This window comes from Rosa rugosa, chromosome 6 (genome assembly GCF_958449725.1).
Source record: "Rosa rugosa chromosome 6, drRosRugo1.1, whole genome shotgun sequence".
NCBI classification, from domain to species: Eukaryota; Viridiplantae; Streptophyta; class Magnoliopsida; order Rosales; family Rosaceae; genus Rosa; species Rosa rugosa.
Genome location: NC_084825.1, coordinates 51,862,816 through 51,887,222, shown reverse-complemented (window position 1 = coordinate 51,887,222; position 24,407 = coordinate 51,862,816). Strand labels below are relative to the sequence as shown.

At 39.2% G+C, this 24,407-nt stretch overlaps 2 protein-coding genes and 1 long non-coding RNA gene across 4 annotated transcripts; all 3 read left to right on the top strand.

The window, feature by feature from the left end:
* The first annotated feature begins 849 nt into the window (after nt 1-849).
* LOC133713879 (uncharacterized) lies at nt 850-1,931 on the top strand. Of its 2 annotated transcripts, none has more exons than XM_062139908.1 (3): nt 850-923; nt 1,043-1,324; nt 1,611-1,931. In XM_062139908.1, exons 1-3 carry the CDS (start codon nt 862-864, stop codon nt 1,633-1,635), a joined length of 369 nt encoding a protein of 122 aa, XP_061995892.1. In that variant the 5' UTR covers nt 850-861; the 3' UTR covers nt 1,636-1,931. The 2 variants fall into 2 exon arrangements, with proteins under 2 accessions (XP_061995892.1, XP_061995891.1); XM_062139907.1 differs by having other exon boundaries at nt 1,444-1,931.
* A 3,120-nt stretch (nt 1,932-5,051) lies between these two features.
* On the top strand, nt 5,052-7,229 carry LOC133717402 (uncharacterized). The gene is made up of 2 exons (XM_062144107.1): nt 5,052-6,499; nt 6,779-7,229. Exon 1 carries the CDS (start codon nt 5,146-5,148, stop codon nt 6,454-6,456), a length of 1,311 nt encoding a protein of 436 aa, XP_062000091.1. The 5' UTR covers nt 5,052-5,145; the 3' UTR covers nt 6,457-6,499; nt 6,779-7,229.
* A 7,069-nt stretch (nt 7,230-14,298) lies between these two features.
* LOC133714484 (uncharacterized) lies at nt 14,299-17,123 on the top strand. The gene is made up of 3 exons (XR_009848692.1): nt 14,299-15,711; nt 15,789-16,518; nt 16,788-17,123. It is a non-coding gene; the product is annotated as an uncharacterized LOC133714484 (long non-coding RNA).
* The last annotated feature ends 7,284 nt before the right edge of the window (nt 17,124-24,407 follow it).

Here is a 24,407-nt window from a genome sequence, read left to right as displayed (position 1 = left end):
ACTTTTTTCTTTTTCAAGGTATGGTCGTGTCATCGGGAACCGTACTCACCGAGGTATGGTCATGTCATTAGGAACCGTACCTCATATCATTCTAGTCGTTCCCTCCCTCCCTCAATTTCGTTTAATTAGCTCCCTCCCTCCCTCCCTCCCTCTCACTTTTGCCTTTCATATCATTCTGGTTATTCTCTCTCTCTCTCTCTCTCTCAATTTCGTTTAATTATGGTTCATGCTCTCTCTCTCTCTCTCAATTTTGTCTAATTATGGTTCGTGTATGTATCTTGATTCGTGGATTTATGGTAGTTTTGTATGATTAGGTTGTGCTGAACTAGTTTTTCGTACAAATTTGTTTAGCTATTATTGATTTGAACAAAATACATGCCACATTTTGGATTGTTGATTGGAAAATTAATTGAAGTTGACTCTATGGTCTTAGAACCTTTGTTTCCAGTTATTGAATTGAGTGAGAATAGTGAATTTTTCATGGTTGTGTCGTATCGGGTTAGTATTGTTTTATGAACAAGATTAGACTGATTAATTTTGTTGGTTATGATTGAAGATTGGTATATTTAGGACCTTGGGAATCCAGAGTTTTCACTGTTTTCGTGTCGATGAGTTTGACATTAGATCTGACATGGGTAATAACCAGATGTATGCCCAATTTTAGGTTATATAAATCTTATTTAGTGTTTAACTGTTTATCGATCATTTGAGTATACAGTTGGTAATAGGTATATTTGTGGGATTTATATCTGGCTCGTGTGGTTTTTTTTTTTTTTTTTTGGAGCACTTTGGTGGTTAGGTTGATATGTGTTTAGAAGACTAATCAGATTTTTTATTTGATTGCAGTGAACACGTGCGAAAATGGAAACACCACCCCTGAATGTGGATAATATGAATTATGATGAACGATTATATTTGATTAAGTAAGTTTTTTTCAACCCATTTTTAATTCTTACTCGTGTATTTGTGTTTAGCCGTTTTTTCATTTTTTAATATTGAGTCACCTATTGTTTTTGTTTAATTAAAGTTAAAATATGTGCAGGGATCTCATTAATTTGATCACTGATCTAGAGATGCATAATATCACATATGGGTATTTGAATTATGAAAATCTGCTTTACGCTAATGGAACGCTTAAAATGAGAGTAATACCAGATCCATCGCATCCCGACTTCAAACAAATGTGTGCGGACAGAAATATATTAACATTAAGGGAGGGGTTTGCTATCATTCTCGATCGGATTATGCCATATTCAAGAATTCCTAATGGCGTCCAAAGAGACTACAATCATTTTAAGCGCCTAACTGAGTTTAATCTTCCGATGTAAGTAATAATATTATTCATGCTTATATAATATTATTCATGTTTATTTTAAAAGTGCTTAATAAAGATCAATGATTTATAGTTTTTTTTATTTAACATTTATTATATTGTATGTGTAGGGAGATGTTTAGGGAACTCTCATTTCATTAGGTGTTTATGAGTTCTGCCAGTAAGTTAAGATTTGTGAGTCGGGCGTACTTATATATGTCCAGCCTTGAAAGTGATATATGGAGAAAGTTCAACAATTACGGCAAAAAGCAACTGATGAATCAAATGTCTTTTACAGACGTAATTACAGTTGCCGGATTTAAACATGTTTATGATTCTAGTAGCTATGATACAACGATTTCATCCGTGATTACATATTGGAGGAACTGTGAAGTGCACTTGAACGAAAAACTGAGGAATATGCCGTCGAAAGACAAAACACCAAACACCAAGTTATATTATGACGATAGCGAATTGGGTGCCAAACTTTGTGAAATGTTTCCAGAGTTAATACCAACTCTGTGGAACTTTCTCTTCCAGGAGCGGATTACGATGGATTTTCATAGTCATTAAATTATGATATTTGAATTATTATGTTATGTATTCTAGCTAGTATTTCCATAAATTTCTTACAGAAGTTAAGAAGCCAATAAATTGTTTTTTATGTAATAGATCTTTATTCAGAATTTTTTTTTCTTTTTAAAATTTATATGTAATTTTAAGCTGCTAGCATATTTGGATTATCTACCAGCAAAAATTTCCCCAAGAAAAAAGAAAAAAAAATAAAAGAACTAAATGTTCAAAGAAAAACATTTGATTATTTCAAAAAAGAGAAAAAACATTTGAAATGCTTGCAGAGACAATTCAACAAAATTAATCATTTATTTAAAGCTTATTTCTGAGGGTTTAGCCTCTCTACTTAAATGTAGTTTTACTTTCAAGTTTCCAGAAAAAAAAAAGGAAAAAAAGATGCTACTCATGCTAGTCATCATATTGCTGAAAAAGAGTTCATTTGGTATTCGAAATGTGGAAAAAGAAAATTAAATAATAGTTACAAATACCAATTGACAAAGATTGAGTCTGTATTTGTAAAATGTCAAGCTAAAAAGACCTCAATTGCATAAATCAATGGCTGGGTACGTATGAGTAACATAAATCAAATTGACCAATATATATGTTGATGAAGCATGAGAATTTTGATTGAGTTGCTTGAAAGTTGATAGATTATTAGTTGGACTTTAATGCCATTTCCCGTAGCTCGTAGCGGGATTACTGTTGCTTTCCTTTAATGCACCTTTATTTGTTCTTGCAAAAGCTCTATTGTTGACAAATATAATGAGTACTCTCAATCTCTTAATAAGTCATTGATTCCCAGTTGCGGCTTCGTTCTAGAGGGATACAGCGGTGTGGCCGAAATTTCCGATGCAGTTTACCAGCATGGCTGCGCTGTGGCACAGGTGTACTAGCGGTGGCGGCCTGGCGGGTGTCTAAAAGTTGGATCTGCTTGGTGGGTGCCCAAAGGAACTGGCCCTAGGTTCCTACTTGGTTGAGCTTGTTTTATTGAGTTTCTGAGGCCCAATCATTCCTGGGTCCATATTTGTGATCTTGGGGGCGGCCTCTCTGTGCAGGGTGGTCTTGGATACGATATGCATATATTAGGATGGTTTTCTTCTATACCCCTAACATTATCTTGATTACTCTGGTTACTGGTGCTTATTCTTAAGGTAGTTACATTCAAGTTACTATCTGGTAACCTATCATGACTTGAGTTTGACCTGGCCCTCCCAGGCAGGTCATGACTTGTAATTATCTAATTTTTGGTTATTAAAGGTTTGACATCCACTTTTCAAAAGAAAAGAGGGGGAAAAAAAAGAAAAGACATTTCTCATTTTTTTTAATTTTAACTAGTCTTTATTGACATATGCGATGCATGTGTGTAATAGTTTTTATTTGTATATATATTTATATTTATGGAGGTAAAAAAAAAAAAAAAAAAGGTAAAATGAGATCAAATGAGGGAGGTTATATTCATAGAATATGGGATGGGAAGTTATCAAACAGATTTTTATTTTTTAAAATTATATTTATTATTTTACTATATATTTATTATTTAACTATTTATCGTAATATCCTTTATATATTAAAAACTATTTTAAATATATCATAGGATATGAGAATAGTTATGTTATTTCACTCTAACTTTAAATGAAAATGAATGACAAAGAGGGTACTCTTAACTTATTTATTATCTCTAAAAATACTCTTTCTGGAACATTAAATATTTAACTAATAGTTGAATATTTCGATTGCTAAAATGCATCGGGAGCGGATCCTGTCCTGAGCAACTTATTCACCTGAGCTTCCTAAGCTTTCAAGGAGATGAAGACACGTGTCTATTGTTAGATCTAATGGCCTACAATAAATCTGGCTTTTCTTTTTCTATTTTATCTCTCTCTCTCTCCCCCCCTCCCCCCCTCCATCCTGTTCTTGTCTTCTTTCACACTGCGCTCTCTCTCTCTCTCTCTCTCTCTCAGTTTTTCTTCTTTTCCTTTCTTCCGCACCAATGTAATCGACCACCTTAGCCTTCTTGCTCATGCGTTCCTGCTAATACTCAATCCATTCACTATATCTTTATCTATTTTTTATTTGTGGTTAGCTCAGTCCAAAATGTTAGATCAAATATGGACTTAACACATATCATCATAAAGTAATTGATGATTAGCTAAATGTCAAACCTAGTTTAACATGGATACAAACTGTAAATCAACACTAGTAGCTTAATGAAGCAGTGTATCAATTCATTAAGGATAGTAATCCATTGCTTAGTCTACAAGAAAGGCTACAAGATGTGATACATTAAGAATATAACTAGGAAACCTAATCCGATAAGGAATGCTTTAATGGAAAGTTTCTTGAGGGTTAAGTCATCTATATAAATAAGATGAATTGGTCCCTGTTGCCACCGACGTTTTGCATATTGTTCTGTCCATTGAGAAGCAAGTTGGTAAGTAACAGAAGACTATATTCTAGTGATCGTTGTTGTGCAGTTGCAGAGATGGAATCCATGCCAGTAATTGCTGAAGGTAAGTCTTGATTCTTATGTGATTATTGTCAAGCTTGTATGCATATGATTGTGAGTATGTATATGGTTTTTACACAAAAGAGCAAATGATTTTAAGTTTCTCTTCTCTCTGCCAAATTTGAATGAATATATCCTTTCAAGATCTCTTACCAAAAACCAAGATTATGAAGCTAACAATCAAACATGGCATTACAAAATTGAAAACTATAAACTGGGTCAGATCCAAAATTGAAGAACTAGGTTAAAAAGACAAAGAGTGAGAGAAGAGGGTAGTTGGTGAAGATTGAAGACAAAGGACACTTGGCTGCCTGTGTTCTAATATGAAGACTAATTGATAAATTTCAAGGCGAGAGAAGAGAGTGGAGAGAGAGAAGAGGGAGAAGATGATGATGGGGTCTGAGATTGTCCATTAGTTATTTTAAACCGTTGATTTGATTGCGTCTACATGGCAAGCTCTAATTATATGTCAAAATATAAAACCAAAGAGCAAAATTATTTGGACGTTAGATCCATCTTTTAACACACGGCATTATATAAACAAAAGCTCAGCTAGCTCCAGCCAAAACACCGAATGCATCTTGACCATTTCTTAGGACCAAATGTTTTGGGCTTTTGGGTCAATGAAACTAAACCCGAAGATATTGGGGCAGACCCAGACGCGGAAAACCCTAGATGTAGAGGTATAAATGCGTTTCCCTGGAGATGAAGAGGGACGGCTAGCGGCGCTTGAGAAAAGAAAGGTTAAGGGAAGATGGATCAGATCATAGAGAGTGAATGGGAGACTGTGAACCGGAGTCGGAATCGCAAACGCAATCGCAGTTGGAGTCCGAATCCGAATGTGAAGCGGAATCGGAATCGCAAACGGAATCGCAGTTGGAGTCCGAATCCGAGTTCGAATCGCAACCGCAAATTGTATATATGTTGCCAGGAAGAAAACGAATCCAGGGGCTGCTACGTCATCCGCGCCATCGATTTGGAGCGTTTGATGGCTTGCTCCTGTGACTTTGTTGAAGACAAATGTGTGGAAAACAAGTGCGCTAGCTGCGAATCCTGCCCCGATCATGATTTGCGGCCAGTCGGTTTACTCTGCGGCGACCAGTACGATGTCCCCGACTGCATGGGCTGCTGTCCCTTTGGCTCCCAAGTTGTCTTCGTAGGCGGCGAGTTAGCACCGTGGTCGTATGATTTCAAACCCAGCCGAAAGGTTTTCGTCTATGACATTGAGGATGGGCTCCGGCTTCAGGGCTTGGAAAACGGCAACAACATCAAGGAGTTGGACAAAAGCTGCAACGGTCTTGCAAATATCCATCATGACATATATTATCCGCGGATGATGGAGATAGGAGGAGATCTCTATGCTCTCGGAGTTGTCAAATGTGACGTCAGTGTCTCTCAGGTATACAGGCGCCAATTGCAGCGGTGGGAAGCTCTGCCTCCACCCATACCGAGTTTCAGTCATGATTTTACTAGTGAAACTCTATATTCTCTACTTTACACGGACAACAATATCTTTCTGTCCACCTATTTCCCAGATATGCCGGTCAAATGTTTCGACACCGACCGTAAATGCTGGATAGCTGATTCCGGCTTCAACAGTGAGGTTTTCCCCTTTGGGGGTGAGGCTTTAGTCGTGGACTTGGATAAACCTAGCAAGGAGAAGTTGGTGTTTGCCTATGGTCGTGATACTATACACGTGTGGCGATTGGGATTGACTGATGATCTGAAAGGTTCTTGTCTTACCACATACGGGTCTGTGAATGTGAAACCCAGGTTGCATGGCTTATTGGGAAATTTGTTTGAAGTATCTAAGCAGCATCGTCTCATCGATCTAGGAGATGGAAAAATCTGCTTGGTTAGGGCCAGGAGCTACCCAGTTGTTGAACGTACTATAAATTCAGAAGGGCTTGAGAAGGTGTGTGTTGTTATCATAGTATTCAAATATGAGTTTGATCCGAGAGCACAAACCTTACCCTACAAGTTCCTGTCTACCCGCACCTTTACCTTCATGCCCCATTGCAAGGAATCCTGCTTTGTCCGCCTGCTTAAATGCTTTGTGCGCTAGCTAGATAGCTTCCTTAGTACTCAACATGTTGCAGGTGGCCGGGGTAAAATATTCTCTTCTTATGCCGTTTATCTTTCTTTTTTTCCTGTCTATTAATCAAATCATTTTTCTGTAGTTGTTGCCCAGTTGGTTGATTAGGTTACAATAATACTCTTTTGATTTACTTTATTACTGCTTGATATATATGATTAGAGTTTCTAATTGGAAGCCCAAGGATAATTGTTACTGTTATGTAATCATGGCATGGTATCTATAGTTTGGAAACTGCTTGATAGAATGGCTAAAGTGTGGCCTTCTCTTTCTATGGTGATAAACATTGAAGGGGTAGATATGATGGTTGGAGTTCCTCTGAGGAGTGGCAGTCCTGCTCTTGATGATCTTTCAGTGGATTCCCATCCATTCAGTTCTTCTTGATGGTTGTGAACATGTAGCTAGAATCCCATGGGGTTGCTTATGATAGTCTTCCATTTATGGAACTATAAAAGCCGGTGTGCATTACGTTCTTTCACATGCCAGTCTGCTTAGATTTTGAATCTTATGGCTTGACTTCAAAAGACATACACTCTTATGGCATTTCACTAAGACTTCGTGATGACATTCTCCTTTGCTATGTGCAAGTACTCCTCGGGGTTATGCCCACAAACGCGCCTCAACCTACTAGTTTTTGGCCGAAAGATCATGTGAAATGATGTGCCATAAGTTGCCCCAATTGTGAATGTATTCTCCTCAGATAATAATTGATGAACTCTTGTAGATATTTTAAGGGACCTATTTTAAGTCCATTAGCCAGCATATGGCATATATTATATGAGTTATGAGTATATATGGCTAAAACCAAATCCCCGGTACATGGCGTTTGACAAATAGAATATCTGCTTGATAGATTTAATTTGATGGTGAAGAGGTCGAATACCTAGGCTCAATTTGCCTGTCCTAATGTATATAGCTTCTGCAGCTTCTGGATTTGCTAAACCCGTACGTTCTATCATTGATAAGGAAATGATCGAATAGCTATAAGTTTGTGGACAACAATTTTACTTAGTTATGACACGTTAACGCATTATTTCTGACTATATTAAATCAAAGACTTCTAAACTATTTCTAAAAATGAAAATTAAGTGAGTTTTAATTAGAAAGCAGCTTTAAATAACTCATTGATTTGATTATACTATTGGAAATAATAATTAAACATGGGAAATAGACGTAGGAAAGAGTAAGAAATGGATTCACTTTTCATGGGTTTGGGGGGACAAACTATGTACTATAGTTAGGCATTTCGGCTTCAAAACAATGAGTATTGGGCCTCATTTTAGCGTCCATGTCACCGACTTTAGCGTCATACTCCCATTTTTGTCCCACTTCGAAGCTAAACCATTTTCCCGTTGGAAATCACGGCATCTTTTTACACTGAAAATGATATTCCCGGCAATTTGTCTGTCCAAAACCCTCCATTTCCCGCCAATTTTATAGCGAAGCCAAAGCTTCACGTCCAAAAACTTCTCGGAAAGATCTCTGGCCACTCAAAACCCAACCACATTCGAAAGTCCGTGCAAGTCTCGACGGAAAACAGTAGTAGCTTCTCAATCTCGACGAGGTTCAAGGACGAGGGAGAGCAAGAATTGGTGAATTCGAGCAACGATTAGAGTTGGATTCACTTGGTGGGAATTGGAGGCTGTGGATTGTCTGCGCTGGCCATGCTTGCACTCAAACATGTAGAGCTTGATTTCAAGCCCTAATTTTGATTAGAGTTGCTCATGAAATGGCAGTAGTTAATTGTGATAATTGATTTTTATTATTTTTTATTATTTTTTTGTGTTATCTAGCTATTAGTGTTAATTGAAAGCTGGAATGTTTCTAGGTTTATGGATTTTACTAAGTGACATGGCGTTTTAATAGGGTCATGCGGTTAGTGGCTCGGATATGGGATAGAGTAGCTTCATGGATGCGTTGCAGGAAGCCGGGGCATGTTTTATATCGCTCATTCAATGAGAAATGTACAAATGAGCAGTGCCTCAAGATTACCAGACGCCGTTGTTGTTTCAAGCGCTATATCTCAAGATGATGTGGAGAATTTGTATGCAGTTGGTCGGAATTCCCGTGTGAGTACATCTCTATTCGCTTTGCCAATTGAAGTTGAAGCTACATTGTTGACATTTATTTGCATGTATGGTTTAGAGGGTGAAAATTGCTTTTGTGTTTTCCCGCTATAAAATGCATGTGATGGGGTACGTTTAGTTTATTACCCTAGCAATTTTTAACTTTTTACCTGTTGGTAATTGTGCGGTTCTGCTTGGTTAGCTTGGATAACCAAGCAGGCTATTGTGATCATATTTGGTACTTCAAAAGTTTAGAGCTTTGTTGACTAGTTAACACTTTATACGAGTGTGCCACATTGGTTGATCGTTGGGTTCATTATCATAATCACTAGAAACCGTGTCCGCGTCTTGTTGCGGAACAATTGTTGTATGTTATTGTTCAATTGCATTAGGACAGTCAGGCAAGAAATATATGACTAAAGCTATGGATGGTAATGAAGTTTCATGACCAGAGAAGAGCAACCTCAATATTCGGAGTCAAGAATTTGCTCCTTCGAAAGATCTGAATGCTTGATCATTTTCCCCTATGTTTTTACTTTCCTTCTTCATTCTGTCTTTCATTTTGAGGTTAATTGGCTTCTGCAAGAACCAAGAAATTAAAGAAGAAAAATAAGTCATGCAATGATGTTTAATTAACACGAAGAAAGTTCAGAAATTCCATCTTAAAATTTTCTCTCCACATACAGCTTGAGGGCAAAACCGTCATTTTACTGCTAAATGAACAATGCTTATGAACAGTATAGGACATTAAGTATAGTAAATTTTTTGATACAGGTACAAACGAGACAATTAGCTAAGACAGTTGACAGTGGGCTACATTAATCTTCTTAGTGTAAACGGTAGCCATCGTGAGAAATATTATAATCTATTCCTCGTCGATTATAGTTATTATGGCTTAACATTGTCAACATGGGTTTATATAAATGTTCTCTGTGATCTATCTACTGCCTATTAGAGCAAGTTCACTCGTGGGTCACCAGGTCACCCACTATTCACTGCTTTTTTATGTATATTTTCACTCTCTGGGTCACGGGCAGAGTGTATTTCGTGCCTTGGGTCGCCCTGTGTCACCTTGTGGGTGACCTTGGTGACCTGCAAGCTGACCTGGTGACCCAGGTCTTATTGGAATCTGTTCCCGTGATCCAGAGAGTGGAAATAAATACTAAAAGTAATGAATAGTAGGTGACCTAACGGGTGAACTTGCTCTTAGATGAGTGTAGCCGAAATGGGCAAGGTTTTAAGATAACTTTTAGTATCATCAGCTTTAAATTGCAGTTTTAGTAGAAACACAAAAGTTACGAAATGTTTATCCCTCTGTGATGAATCTAGATGGTTGGATTTGATATAGCTCTAAACCAGAAGTCATTAGATTTTGAAGTTGGTTCTCTCAACTGATCTTTTATTATTATCTGAGTATCTAGTTGGCAATGTTAAATAGGTTGGTTACTCTCCTTTTTCTTTAACTTCAAAAGAGTGTTGGAGATCTTTATAGAAAGTACATGCATGTGATGATGGTTTGCTTACATTATGATCTTGCCAAAGAAAATAAAGTAGCATGCTCACATCAAATTCTGAAACTATATACTGTAATAATGGTGGTACTGTGATAGTGATTCATGGACAGTAATATAAAAACTTACCATACTTTTCACCACGTGTCCTCTTTCTTTCTTCTTTTCTGAAGTATGGTCATGTCACATGTGAGTTATGTCACTAAAAAAAGTACTATTTTCCAGAAGCGGAACCATCATTCGACCTGACGGGGTCCGGACCACCCCACTGTTTTCTACGTATATACAATTTAATATGTATGCTGTTAAAAAATAAAATAAACTTATGAAAGAGTTTATACTGGACCCCCCTTCTTCTCTCTACACTCCACGTGATCAGTAAATATCAGTAGCAAAACTTTAAATAAATTGGAAAATGAATAGACAAGACAGATTGATTGGTATAAAAGAACAAATATACCTCCCTGTACCTTTTTCATGGTTATAAACTAAAAATCAAAAGGAAAAACCCTAGCCGTCTTTGCACTCGTCCGGCGGCCCTCCGCCTCGGCGTCGTCATTGACCTCGTCGGCGCGTTGTGGGTGCAGCCGGATGGGTCTGATTGTCCGTCCATCGGGGACGGGTCAAAGGTGAGTTGTTCGGCTCTCAAACAAAGTGGATCCGATCTGGATCACTGGGATTTGAGAGACGTGGCTGAGGAGATCGTGTCTGATGGCGAGCGGTGGTCTGGTGCTCTTTGGCGGGGTCGGTGGATGAAGCTGCTGTCGCGGGGCTGGCCGGAAGTCGCTGGTTTGGGAGCACGGTGGGGATCGTGGGCAGTCAATAGCAGAGGGACAATGGATGACCGGCTCTGGGTTGGATCGATGGGTGATCCCAGATCTGATCTAGGTAGAAAGATGGTCAGAAGCCCCGGTTCGGAGGCTGGTGGAGTGCTGATGACGGCGGCGACCCGAAATAGGTGGAGGTGCGACGGAGGTGCCAGGATATCGGCGGTGGCTACAACAGTATTGGGTCGGGCTTGTTCTGTTGGCTCTGATCCTCTAGCTATATGGGCTTGGGCTTGGGCTCAGTTTCTGGGCCCTGCCATAGGTCTAAGTTTATTTTATGTTTTAGTTTATTTATCTTGGTTAGCTATATGTCGCTTTATGCGAGCAATAAATCCCTACACTGTTTGTGTGGGACTAATCGGGTCTTGTGCCTGTGTATGCACTCTACGTGCCTTGTCTGCTCTAAGTCGGCGGCGAGTTATTTGCTTAGTCAAATGGGCGCTGCCGCCTAGTGGCAGGGTGAGACTAAGTGTCGTCGGATTTCTTTTTCGGCGGCAACATAGGAGGAAAGCTGTGCTAAAGCTGGTAATTGTGCTATGTTGTAATCGGGTTACATATCGAGTTATCTTTCCGTTATGTCACTGCTATGTTAAAGCAAATGGAGTAGCTAATTGTGCACTCTTTGCTAGTTGGTGCTTCTTCGAATACATGTCATATGTAGAGATTCCTGATATTATTTCAGAACATACTTTAGATGCTTATCGTAATCAGGGGTTTAGGCTTAATGTCCCCCCTCCTTGTATTCGACAGTTTCATTAATCGAGGCTTGAGGGCAGCCGCACCAGCCCTTTATTCAAAAAAAAAAAAAAATTCCTTTGAAAAAAAAAACAAAAAAGATTTGTTTGGTTGTTGTCATAATAACTTCCTGGAGTTTATACTGGACCCCCCCGTCTCTTTAACTTTTTTCTTTTTCAAGGTATGGTCGTGTTATCCGGAACCGTACTCTTCCACCGAGGTATGGTCATGTCATTAGGAACCGTACCTCATATCATTCTGGTCGTTCCCTCCCTCCCTCAATTTCATTTTATTAGCTCCCTCCCTCCCTCTCACTTTTTCCTTTCATATCATTCTGGTTATTCTCTCTCTCTCTCTCTCAATTTTGTCTAATTATGGTTCGTGTATGTATCTTGATTCGTGGATTTATGGTAGTTTTGTATGATTAGGTTGTGCTGAACTAGTTTTTCGTACAAATTTGTTTAGCTATTATTGATTTGAACAAAATACATGCCACATTTTGGATTGTTGATTGGAAAATTAATTGAAGTTGACTCTATGGTCTTAGAACCTTTGTTTCCAGTTATTGAATTGAGTGAGACAGATTGATTGGAAAATGAATTGGAAAATTAACTTTTTTCTTTTTCAAGGTATGGTCGTGTCATCCGGAACCGTACTCTTCCACCGAGGTATGGTCATGTCATTAGGAACCGTACCTCATATCATTCTGGTCGTTCCCTCCCTCCCTCAATTTCATTTTATTAGCTCCCTCCCTCCCTCTCACTTTTGCCTTTCATATCATTCTGGTTATTCTCTCTCTCTCTCTCTCTCTCAATTTTGTGTGATTATGGTTCGTGTATGTATCTTGATTCGTGGATTTATGGTAGTTTTGTATGATTAGGTTGTGCTGAACTAGTTTTTCGTACAAATTTGTTTAGCTATTATTGATTTGAACAAAATACATGCCACATTTTGGATTGTTGATTGGAAAATTAATTGAAGTTGACTCTATGGTCTTAGAACCTTTGTTTCCAGTTATTGAATTGAGTGAGAATAGTGAATTTTTCATGGTTGTGTCGTATCGGGTTAGTATTGTTTTATGAACAAGATTAGACTGATTAATTTTGTTGGTTATGATTGAAGATTGGTATATTTAGGACCTTGGGAATCCAGAAGCGGAACCATCATTCGACCTGACGGGGTCCGGACCACCCCACTGTATTCTACGTATATATAATTTAATATGTATGCTGTTAAAAAATAAATCAAACTTATGAAAGAGTTTATACTGGACCCCCCTTCCTCTCTCTACACTCCACGTGATCGGTAAATATCAGTAGCAAAACTTTAAATAAATTGGAAAATGAATAGACAAGACAGATTGATTGGTATAAAAGAAAAAAGATTCCCTTGAAAAAAAAAAAAAAAAAAGATTTGTTTGGTTGTTGTCATAATAACTTCCTGGAGTTTATACTGCACCCCCCGCCTCTTTAACTTTTTTCTTTTTCAAGGTTTGGTCGTGTCATCCGGAACCGTACTCTTCCACCGAGGTATGGTCATGTCATTAGGAACCGTACCTCATATCATTCTGGTCGTTCCCTCCCTCCCTCAATTTCATTATATTAGCTCCCTCCCTCCCTCTCACTTTTACCTTTCATATCATTCTGGTTATTCTCTCTCTCTCTCTCTCTCAATTTTGTGTAATTATGGTTCGTGTATGTATCTTGATTGGTGGATTTATGGTAGTTTTGTATGATTAGGTTGTGCTGAACAAGTTTTTCGTACAAATTTGTTTAGCTATTATTGATTTGAACAAAATACATGCCACATTTTGGATTGTTGATTGGAAAATTAATTGAAGTTGACTCTATGGTCTTAGAACCTTTGTTTCCAGTTATTGAATTGAGTGAGACAGATTGATTGGAAAATGAATTGGAAAATTAACTTTTTTCTTTTTCAAGGTATGGTCGTGTCATCCGGAACCGTACTCTTCCACCGAGGTATGGTCATGTCATTAGGAACCGTACCTCATATCATTCTGGTCGTTCCCTCCCTCCCTCAATTTCATTTTATTAGCTCCCTCCCTCCCTCTCACTTTTGCCTTTCATATCATTCTGGTTATTCTCTCTCTCTCTCTCTCTCTCTCTCTCTCAATTTTGTGTGATTATGGTTCGTGTATGTATCTTGATTCGTGGATTTATGGTAGTTTTGTATGATTAGGTTGTGCTGAACTAGTTTTTCGTACAAATTTGTTTAGCTATTATTGATTTGAACAAAATACATGCCACATTTTGGATTGTTGATTGGAAAATTAATTGAAGTTGACTCTATGGTCTTAGAACCTTTGTTTCCAGTTATTGAATTGAGTGAGAATAGTGAATTTTTCATGGTTGTGTTGTATCGGGATCGGGTTAGTATTGTTTTATGAACAAGATTAGACTGATTAATTTTGTTGGTTATGATTGAAGATTGGTATATTTAGGACTGATGATGGAGTCTGAGAATGTCCATTAGCTATTTTAAACCGTTGATCTGATTGCGTCCACATGGCAAAGCTCTAATTATATGTCAAAATATAAAACCAAAGAGAAAAATATTTGGATCGTTAGATTCATCTTTTAACACATGGCATTACATAAACAAAAAGCTCCGCTAGCTCAGCCAAAAATAGAGCCCAAATGCATCTTGACCATTTCTTAGGACCCAATGTTTTGGGCTTTTGGTTCATTGGATAAATACGTTTCCCTGGGGATGATGAGATAAAGAGGTTTAGCGGCGCTTGTGAAAAGAAAGGTTAAGGGAAGATCGTTCAGATCAAAGTGAGTGAATCGGAGAGGGAGAATGTGAATCGGAATCGGAATCGCAAACGGAATCGCAGTTGGAGTTCGAATCCGAATCCGAGTCAGAATCGCAATGGCAAATTGTATGTATGTTGCCAGGAAGAAAACGGCTCCAGGGGCTGCTACCTAATCCGCGCCATCGATTTGGAGCGTTTGATGGCTTGCTCCTGTGACTTTGATGAAGTCGAATGTGTGGAAATCGAGTGCGCTAGCTGCGAATCCTGCCCCGATCAAGATTTGCGGCCAGTCGGTTTACTCTACGGCGACCAGTACGATGTCCCCAGCTGCATGGGCTGCTGTCCCTTTGGCTCCCAAGTTGTCTTCGTAGGCGGCGAGTTAGCACCGTGGTCTCATGATTTCAAACCCAGCCGAAAGGTTTTCGTCTATGACATTGAGGATGGGCTCCGGCTTCAGGGCTTGGAAAACGGCAACAACATCAAGGAGTTGGACAAAAGCTGCAACGGTCTTGCAAATATCCATCATGACATATATTATCCGCGGATGATGGAGATAGGAGGAGATCTCTATGCTCTCGGAGTTGTCAAATGTGACGTCAGTGTCTCTCAGGTATACAGGCGCCAATCGCAGCGGTGGGAAGCTCTGCCTCCTCCCATACCGAGTTTCAGTCATGATTTCACTCGTCGTACTCTATTTTCTCTACTTTCCACGGACAACAAGATCTTTCTATCCACCTATTTCCCACATATGCCGGTCAAATGTTTCGACACCGACTGTAAATACTAGATAGCTGATTCCGGCTTCGACAGTGAGGTTTTCCCCTTTGTGGGTGAGGCTTTAGTCGTGGACTTGGATAAACCTAGCAAGGAGAAGTTGGTGTTTGCCTATGGTCGTGATACTATATACGTGTGGCGATTGGGATTGACTGATGATCTGAAAGGTTCTTGTCTTACCAGATACGGGTCTGTGAATGTGAAACCCAGGTTGCTTGGCTTATTGGGACTTCAAACAAATGTATCTAAGCAGCATCGTCTCATCGATCTAGGAGATGGAAAAATCTGCTTGGTTAGAGCCAGGAGCTACCCAGTTGTTGAAGGTTTTATAAATTCAGAAGGGCTTGAGAAGGTGTGTGTTGTTATCATAGTATTCAAATATGAGTTTGATCCGAGAGCACAAGCCTTGGCCTACAAGTTCCTGTCTACCCGCAACTTTACCTTCATGCCCCATTGCAAGGAATGCTGCTTTGTCCGCCTGCTTAAATGCTTTGTGCGCTAGCTAGATAGCTTCCTTAGTACTCAACATGTTGCAGGTGGGGTAAAATATTCTCTTCTTATGCCATTTATCTTTCTTTTTTTCCTGTCTATTAATCAAATCATTTTTCTGTAGTTGTTGCCCGGTTGGTTGCCGCTTGCTTATATGATGATTAGGTTCCAATAATACTCTTTTGATTTACTTTATTACTGCGCGGCCCTGCGGTAATTGTCGGGGGTTTAGGGTTTAGGGGTTGTTCCTACCATCGACCAAGGATAATTGTTACTGTTATGTAATCATGGCATGGTATCTATAGTTTGGAAACTGCTTGATAAAATGGCTAAAGTGTGGCCTTCTCTTTCTATGGTGATAAACATTGAAGGGGTAGATATGATGGTTGGAGTTCCTCTGAGGAGTGGCAGTCCTGCTCTTGATGATCTTTCAGTGGATTCCCATCCATTCAGTTCTTCTGGATGGTTGTGAACATGTAGCTAGAATCCCATGGGGTTGCTTATGATACTCTTCCATTTTTGGAACTATAAAAGCCGGTGTGCATTACGTTCTTTCAGATGCCAGTCTGCTGAGATTTTGAATTTTATGGCTTGGCTTCAAAAGACATACACTCTTATGGCATTTCACTAAGACATCGTGATGACATTCTCCTTTGCTATGTGCAAGTACTCCTCGGGATGGAGTAGCTTCATGGATGCATTGCAGGAAGCCGGGGCATGTTTTATATTGGTCATTCAATGAGAAATATGCAAAGGAACAGTCCCTCAAGATTACCAGACGCCGTTGTTGTTTCTAGTGCTTTTCCTCAAAACTGTGTGGAGAATTTGTATGCAAAGTCGGTTGGAGTTCCGGTGTGAGTACATCTCTATTCGCTTTGCCAATAAAAAGCTACATCCCGGGTGAAAATTGCTTTTATGTTTTCCAGATAGAAAATATGATAGGGTACGTTTAGTTTATTAGCCTAGCAGTTATTAACTGTTGGTAATTGTCGGTTCTGCTAGGATAACCAAGCAGGCTATTGTTCTCAGACTTGGTACTTACAACAGTTTAGAGGCTTCTTTATACATGTGTGCCGCATTGGTGGATCGCTGAGTTCCTTATCATAATTATTTTCTGATACAGGTACAAGCGAGACGATTGGTCAAGACTCAAGACAACTGACATTGGGCTACATTAATCTTATTGCTGTAAGCGGTAGCCATCGTGAGAATGGTTATAATCTATTATCCTCGTCGATCATAGTTATGCTGGCTTAACATTGTCAACATGGGTTATATATAAATGTTCACTGTGATCTATCTACTGCCTATTAGATAAGTGTAGCCCAAATGGGCAAGTGGTTTTAAGATAACTTTTTGTATCATCGACTTTAAATTGCAGTATTAGTAGAAACACGAAAGTTACGAAATGTTTATTCCTTTGATAAATCTGGATGGTTGGATTTGATATAGTTCTAAACCTGAAGTCATTAGATTTTGTAGCTGTTCTCTCAACTGATTTTTTATTGTCATCTCAGTATCTAGTTGGCAATGTTAAATAGGTTGGTTACTCTTCATTTTTTCTTTAGCTTCAGTAGAGTGTAGGAGATTCCTATAGAAAGTACATGTATGTGATGGTGGTTTGCTTACATTGTGATCTTGCCAAAGAAAATAAGGTAGCATGCTTACATCAAATCCTAATATTGATGTAAAAGCTATTAACTATCATACTTGTCAACCCGTCCTCTTTTTTCTTCTTTCCCAAGTAATATGATCATGTCACTCAAATAGATACTTATTAGAAAAATGGCAGCCCGTAATGATGAACGTACATTGCGACCAGCTTTAGTATACGTAGAATTCGTCTTCTTTAATTTCTTTCTTTTTCCAGTCTTAGAGCAAGTGCACTGGTTTGCCCTTGCCTGGTTATAGTCATGAAAAAGCTGACTAGGTGACTTTCTTTGCAAAATCTTCTCTTCCACCGGTGGAAGCTTGACTGGGCAAGAATCACTCCTTCCTGACTACAGCCAAGAAAATAGTCATGGGAATGACTATTTTCATGCCCAGGCAAGAAAGAGACGAGCTCATGGAGAAGGAAGGCTGCAAACACAATGTGGGGGACGTCAGCAACACAGGGGAGAAGGAGACGCGCCTGCTTGGGAAGTGAGGGACAGCAGCTTGACGCGTGGCGCCGCAACTGCTGAACGACTGCAGCAACGCGCTTGTCGCGTAGCGACATCCTTTGGGCTGGCAGCTGCAGACCACGTGGAAGAGAACCATTGGAGGCTTTGCATTTAAATACCACTGATGAACAGTATTTTTGCGTGAACAGTAGCGTGAACAGTGAAAGACTGAAAAGTGTTCACCGGGCAAGAAAAACAACGGGTGCAAACCCATGTCCAGTGGCAGTGAATAGTAACTTGACCGGTCGAATTCTTGACTTCTCGACCTTGACATTTCTTGACTACGGGTGGACTTGCTCTTATGGCCATGCATGTCACTCAAAAAAGTACTGGTCGCATCCTCTTTAATTTTTTTCTTTTTCCAACAGTATGGTCATGTCACTCAGAAAAGTACTCATCTTGTCCTCTTTAATTTTTTTTTTTTTTTTCCAATAGCATGGTTATGTCACCCAAAAATTACTTTTCCCCGTTCTCTTTACTTTTCCTCGTTCTTTTTACTTTTTCCAAACAAAAATGCTTGAAATCCCAAATAGTTATACCAAATATTAATACCAAATGATGTGGCACCTGCCATGTCATCAATCTTGTTACCCATAAGTGATGATATGGAATTAATACAATTTTTTATACTTGTCATTTAAAAAAAAAAAAAAACTAAATATCTTTATATTCGAGCAGTAGCATCGCACCCAGTTTATTGCCGTTTCTGATCGGAGCCGTGAAAGAGTGCTAGAATTCTTGGTTGCTTCGTTCTCAGTGAATTAATTAAAAGCCACCCAAACTTACTTGAAGTTCCTCTCTCTCTCTCTCTCTCTCTCTCTCTCTCTCTCTCTCTCTCTCTCTCTCTCTCTCTCTCTCTCTCTCTCTCTCTCTCTCTCTCTCTCTCTCTCCACGATTTATTCTTCTGGCATTTGAACTTTGAAGGCTTGAATCAAAGAATCAATCTAGGGTTCTCATATTGCTTGACCAGTAGCTATTCTTTGATCTCTGTATTGAATCAATAGACCGGTGTGGTCTATTGCTAGTGGTGTGCACATCATAGTTGTTGGCTCTTTGCCTTTCACCACTCACTTTGATGTGCCGATGGTAGATGATCATCTCCTCTTGATGAGGACGGCGGTCGTGCTACTTTGCAATGGTTGGGATTTTCTTGATCTTTAATTTTTTGATAAAGAGAAAATTAGTATAGAAATTCCATGGTAGTAATTCCATTCAAATAGATGGATGAGTTGGCCCTGCCATGTCATTTGGTATATGAATTTGATATAAATATTTGGTGTCTCTAGCACTGCTCTTAATTCCCAAAAGTAGGTTATTTATCATAATATCTTTCATATATTAAAAATTATTTTAAATTAACCTATGATCTAAGGATAGTTATATTATTTCACACCCACTTTGATTGACAAAATGAGTTTCCTTAATAATTGTATAGATATGACATTTTTTGACGACTTATTTATCTCTAAAATACTCTTATGAAAAATTAAGGGTAAAAGTTATAAATAGTTTATGTGGTTTGGAGTGATGCTTAAAATTAACCTTGTGGTTTAAAAATATTTAATTTTATCCATGTAGTGTAGTTTGCGAAACTAATTAATAAGGGGTTTTGACCAAATACCCAAATTTGAGGCAAAGTACTCCCACTTACTCCACCAAAACAATTTTATTCTCATTTACCCAATTTAAGTATCAAATGACAATTTTATCCTCGACTTATTTAATAAACTACAGACTCTCTCATCTCTCTCTCTCTCTCATACACCTCAATTTCAATCTCCGATCGGCAGGGTGCTGGCTCAGTGGCCGTCGCCATTGACCTTGAGGATCCTTCGGGCGAGAAGCTGCACGCGCCGTCGAAATAGGCGGTGAACTTGTCATTGCTCCTAGACCTGTAAATGGACCGGGTTTTGATCCGGACCCGCTCCAGATCCGTAGCTATTAAACGGGTTTGGATCGAACATTTTGATCCGTTGATCCGTTAATGATCCGAATCCGTTAATCCGTTTAATAAACGGATCGGATTTGGATTTAGGTCGATCCGATCCGTTAATGATCCGACCCGTTTTAGTAATAAATAAATATTATTTTTTATTAATATATTATTATTTTTTGAAAATATAAAATATAAAATATAAAATATAAAATATTAAAGATTTCTAATATTACTTTTTTGCAGAAATCTAAGAGGCAGTCTTTGTAATTATTGTCAAAAATAAGTAATTTTATTTTTGGTGATACTCTTCATGTAGATCATGTTATTTTAATATTTTATTAATATCTTATGAGATATTATGATATAAATTTAATATTACTATTTAAAATTTAAAAATATTTGAAATTATAAACGGATCGGATTAGCGGATCGGGTATCCGTTAATCCGACGGGTACGGATTTGGATCGAGGTATCAATGATCCGCCGGGTTAACGGAGCGGGTTTGGATCGAATTTTTTTTTTAGTAAACGGATTTGGATTTAGGTCGATCCGATCCGAACCCGATCCATTTACAGGCCTAATTGCTCCTGTCGAGCTCGTAGCCGGTGACGCTCTTGGATGACGTCGTAGGCCGACCGGCAATCGTCATCTGCGGCAGCTCTGAAGAACGGTGATTTCTCTGGTTTGAATTAGTAATTCCGGCTGGAGCTGTGCAAAAATGGTGAGTCTTTGATCGCTTCACTTTACATGAACGTTTTCATATAGGCCGCACCTTAGATCTGATTCAAATCCTTTCATTTTTGGTGCGAATTCCTCAATTCTTTGATCAACCGCGTCAATTGTATTGACACTGTTGGAATTCATTAGGCTCTGTTTGGTTGATTTGAATTCTATGGCTGCTTGATTTTAGATTTGATTATCGACAACCAGCTTGAGCAATTGTAACTTGAATTTCTTTGAGATCTGGTGTTGATTGTCGTCGATTCTGAGTTGTTCACATTCTAATCAATGAGAAATGCGAGTTTCTGATTTTATGTAAGATTTGGAATTTGGAATTGGCACTGATCGGTCTTCCTTTCTTTTGCAATGTGTTAACAGCGTCTCCGACTCGAAATCAAGGTAATGTTGTTAAATTCCCTTCTCTTTAATATTGCTTGTTCTTTGCGGGATCAGATCTCTATTCTAATTGTTTTGTTTTGAATTGTGTTTCTAATATTCTAATTATCTTCTTGGTTCAGAGGAAACTTACTCAAAGAACAGAGAGAGGGTAAAATCTTTGGATCTACATCCAACAGAAAATTGGTTGAAGACTGCCTAATATCATTTGTATTTTTTTTTGGTCTAGAATATCATTTGTATTATGCAGATCATGAAATTGGTGCCAAATGCTTGATTGAGCATTTTTTTTTTTTTTTTTGGTCTGATAGAGGAGAGAGAGTTGGAAACCAATTTACTAATGAAGATAGTGTAAACTTTTATTGGCTTCTATTGGGGGGGGGCAATGATATGATTATTGGAGGGTAATAATATGATTATTGAGGGCAATAATATGTTTTTTGGGGGGCAATAATATGACTATTGGGAGGCAATAATATGTTTTATTGGGGGGCAATAATATGATTACTGGGTATTATTAGGGGGCAATAATATGACTATTGGGGGACAATAATATGTTTATTGGGGGGCAATAATATGATTACTGGGTATTATTAGGGGGCAATAAAATCGGCCGCCGGAATCCGGTCACCGGTTCCGGTAGCCGGATTCGGGATTCCGGTCGCTGGAGTCTGCAGCCGGCCACCAGTCACGGGAGTCAGACGAGGTCTCCGATGACTTCTCTCTCTAAGTGACAAAGAAGAAGAGGGCAAAATTGTCCCAAAAATAAATAAAAAGGAATAAAAAAATATTTAATTGGGTATTAGGGCAAAATATATATTAAATATTGGGTAAGTGGGCAATCTCTTAGAGTGTTTGGGTAAGTGGGGTTAATTAACCCAAAATTGGGTAAATGATCATTTTCCCAATTAATAATGGTTCAAATGCTATTTTTGACAAAAATCCCTCATTTGCAAGGATAAATTTGTCATTTAAATTTAATGTAGTTAAAGTAGTAAATGAAATGAAATGAAATAGCATTTGAAAAATGAAACTAAAAAAAATAGAAGGTCGTGGAATTTTAATTTTAATTTATTTCCTATAAAATTTCTAATTTATTTTATTTTTTGTTTTATTTTTTTATTAAAATGACAAACTTATTCTTAAACATGACTTGCACATGAGAAAGTTTTTATCAAAATTAACTTTTGGACCAACTTTGATCAATTTTGCAAATCACAAGGGTAAAATTAAACATTTTGAAACCACAAGGTTAATATTGAGTATCACCCCAAATCACAGGGACCATTTATAACTTTTACCCAAAAATTAAATATTTAACTAAAAGTTGACCTTTTTAACGAATTCTTTACCAAAATTATTAAACTGCATATAGACCATTTCCGAGGACCAAACATTTTTGGATTTTGGATCAATGAAACTAAACCCGAAGATAACCACTGCAAGTGGCCTAATGGTTCTTGCCTAGTTGGGTGTGCTCCCCAACTTAGGTTCGAACCCCGAAGCTGTCAAAGTGGCCAGGCACTGTGTTGCAATGCACAGTTGGAGCATTTCACATGCGTCGAAGGGGTTTATCTTGGGCTTACGAAGCATTTGGGTTCCCCTTGACAAAGTCAAAATAAAAAAAGGGTCCTTGACCAAAAGCCCCAAAATGAGCCAAAGTTATCCCACTTACCCCAGCAACAGATTTTTATTCCCACTAACCCAATTTAAAGAGAAATGACAACTTTGCCCTTCACCTAATTAAAAAACTACATGATGCCACTCTCTCCTCTCTCCTCTCTCTCCACGCTGCCAGCAACCCATCTCTCTCTCCTCTCTCTCTCTCTCCTCTCTCTCTCTCTCTCCTCCCCGATCTCCACCTCCGGTTTCTCTCTCTGCGATGGTCGCCCCTGAGATGCAGTCCAAGCTTGAAGACGACGAAGAAGGCAAGGATGTGAGTGATGGTCGAGATCGACCTCACCGGCGACGAAGGTTTCCGATCCCCTTGGGTCCTTGCCCTCCAGTCTCTCTCTCTCTCTCTGCCATGAAAGCTCTGTCACTCTCTCCTCGTCGTAGCCGGACAGACGACGGCGTTGATCTTCGTGCTCGCCGACGGCGGCTTCTGCGATAAGAAGGTTTGGATTGGAGAGCTCGGTCGGCGATCTCCTTCGCCTCGATTCCACTGCAGCCACCGCGAATCAATCATCTCCGGCGAGATTCATGTCGGATTCCGGGGATTTCGAAGCGGGGATATCCGGGTTTGGTCCGCTCCGGCCCATTCTCTTCATTTCTGGCCATATATTCCCCCTGAAGTCCCGAGCAGTCTCCTTTTTACAAAAGCTTTTTATTTTATTTTTTTATTTGGATGAAGCTTCTTGGTTGCAAATCAAAATAGTGGTGCTACTTTTGTTTTTTTTTTTTTTGGGGTAAATGGTTCTACTTCGGTTGCAAAATAGTAGGCCTAGAAGGAAAGAAAAAATATAAAAAAATGTTTTATTGTCTCCCAATAGACATCTATTGGGGAGCAATAGATGGCTATTGGGGGGCAATAGACGTTTTGAATTGATGTAATCTTCTTGTTTTTTTTTCTGTATTCAAAGCTTTATTTGTCTAAATTTAGGGAGATTAGTTCCCATTCTGGCAACTGAAAGTCCTATTGGGGGGCAATAGACGTCTACTGGGGGGCAATACATGGCTGATAGTCCTCTATTGGGGGGCAATAGAGGTCTATTAGGGGTAATAGACTATTGGGGCAATAGACGTCTATTGAGGGGCAATAGACGTCTATTGCCCCTCTATTAGGGAGCAATAGATGTCTATTGGGGGCAAAAAAACTTTCCGGTGAGATTTTCAGTAAATTCCGGTGGGCGGCAGCCAGTGACAGGAATCCGGCTGCCGGTGACCGGAATCCGGCGACCGGTGACCGGATTCCGGTGAAAGATGACCGGATTCCGGCGGCCGGTGACGGATTCCGGCGGCTGGTGACCGGATTTCGGCGGCCGGTGACGGGCTCCGGCGAAGTCTCCTATGGTTTCTCTCTCTTCCATTTTCTCTATCTCTCTCTCTAAGTAACAAAAGGGTGAGGGGTATTGCAACAGTCTTGCAAATATCCATCATGACATATTTTATCCGCGGATGATGGAGATAGGGGGAGATCTCTATGCTCTCGGAGTTGTCAAATGTGACGTCAGTGTCTCTCAGGTATACAGGCGCCAATCGCAGCGGTGGGAAGCTCTGCCTCCACCCATACCGAGTTTCAGTCATGATTTCACTAGTGAAACTCTATATTCTCTACTTTCCACGGACAACAAGATCTTTCTGTCCACCTATTTCCCACATATGCCGGTCAAATGTTTCGACACCGACCGTAAATGCTGGATAGCTGATTCCGGCTTCGACAGTGAGGTTTTCCCCTTTGTGGGTGAGGCTTTAGTCGTGGACTTGGATAAACCTTGCAAGGAGAAGTTGGTGTTTACCTATGATCGTGATATTATAAACGTGTGGCGATTGGGATTGACTGATGATTTGAAAGGTTCTTATCTTACC

Coding starts and splice junctions, on each gene's coding strand:
- LOC133713879 (XM_062139907.1), top strand. CDS start 862: ATGGAAACACCACCCCTGAATGTGGATAATATGAATTATGATGAACGA. Junction 924..1,042: donor GAACGATTATATTTGATTAA/GTAAGTTTTTTT, acceptor AAATATGTGCAG/GGATCTCATTAATTTGATCA. Junction 1,325..1,443: donor ACTGAGTTTAATCTTCCGAT/GTAAGTAATAAT, acceptor TTGTATGTGTAG/GGAGATGTTTAGGGAACTCT.
- LOC133717402 (XM_062144107.1), top strand. CDS start 5,146: ATGGATCAGATCATAGAGAGTGAATGGGAGACTGTGAACCGGAGTCGG.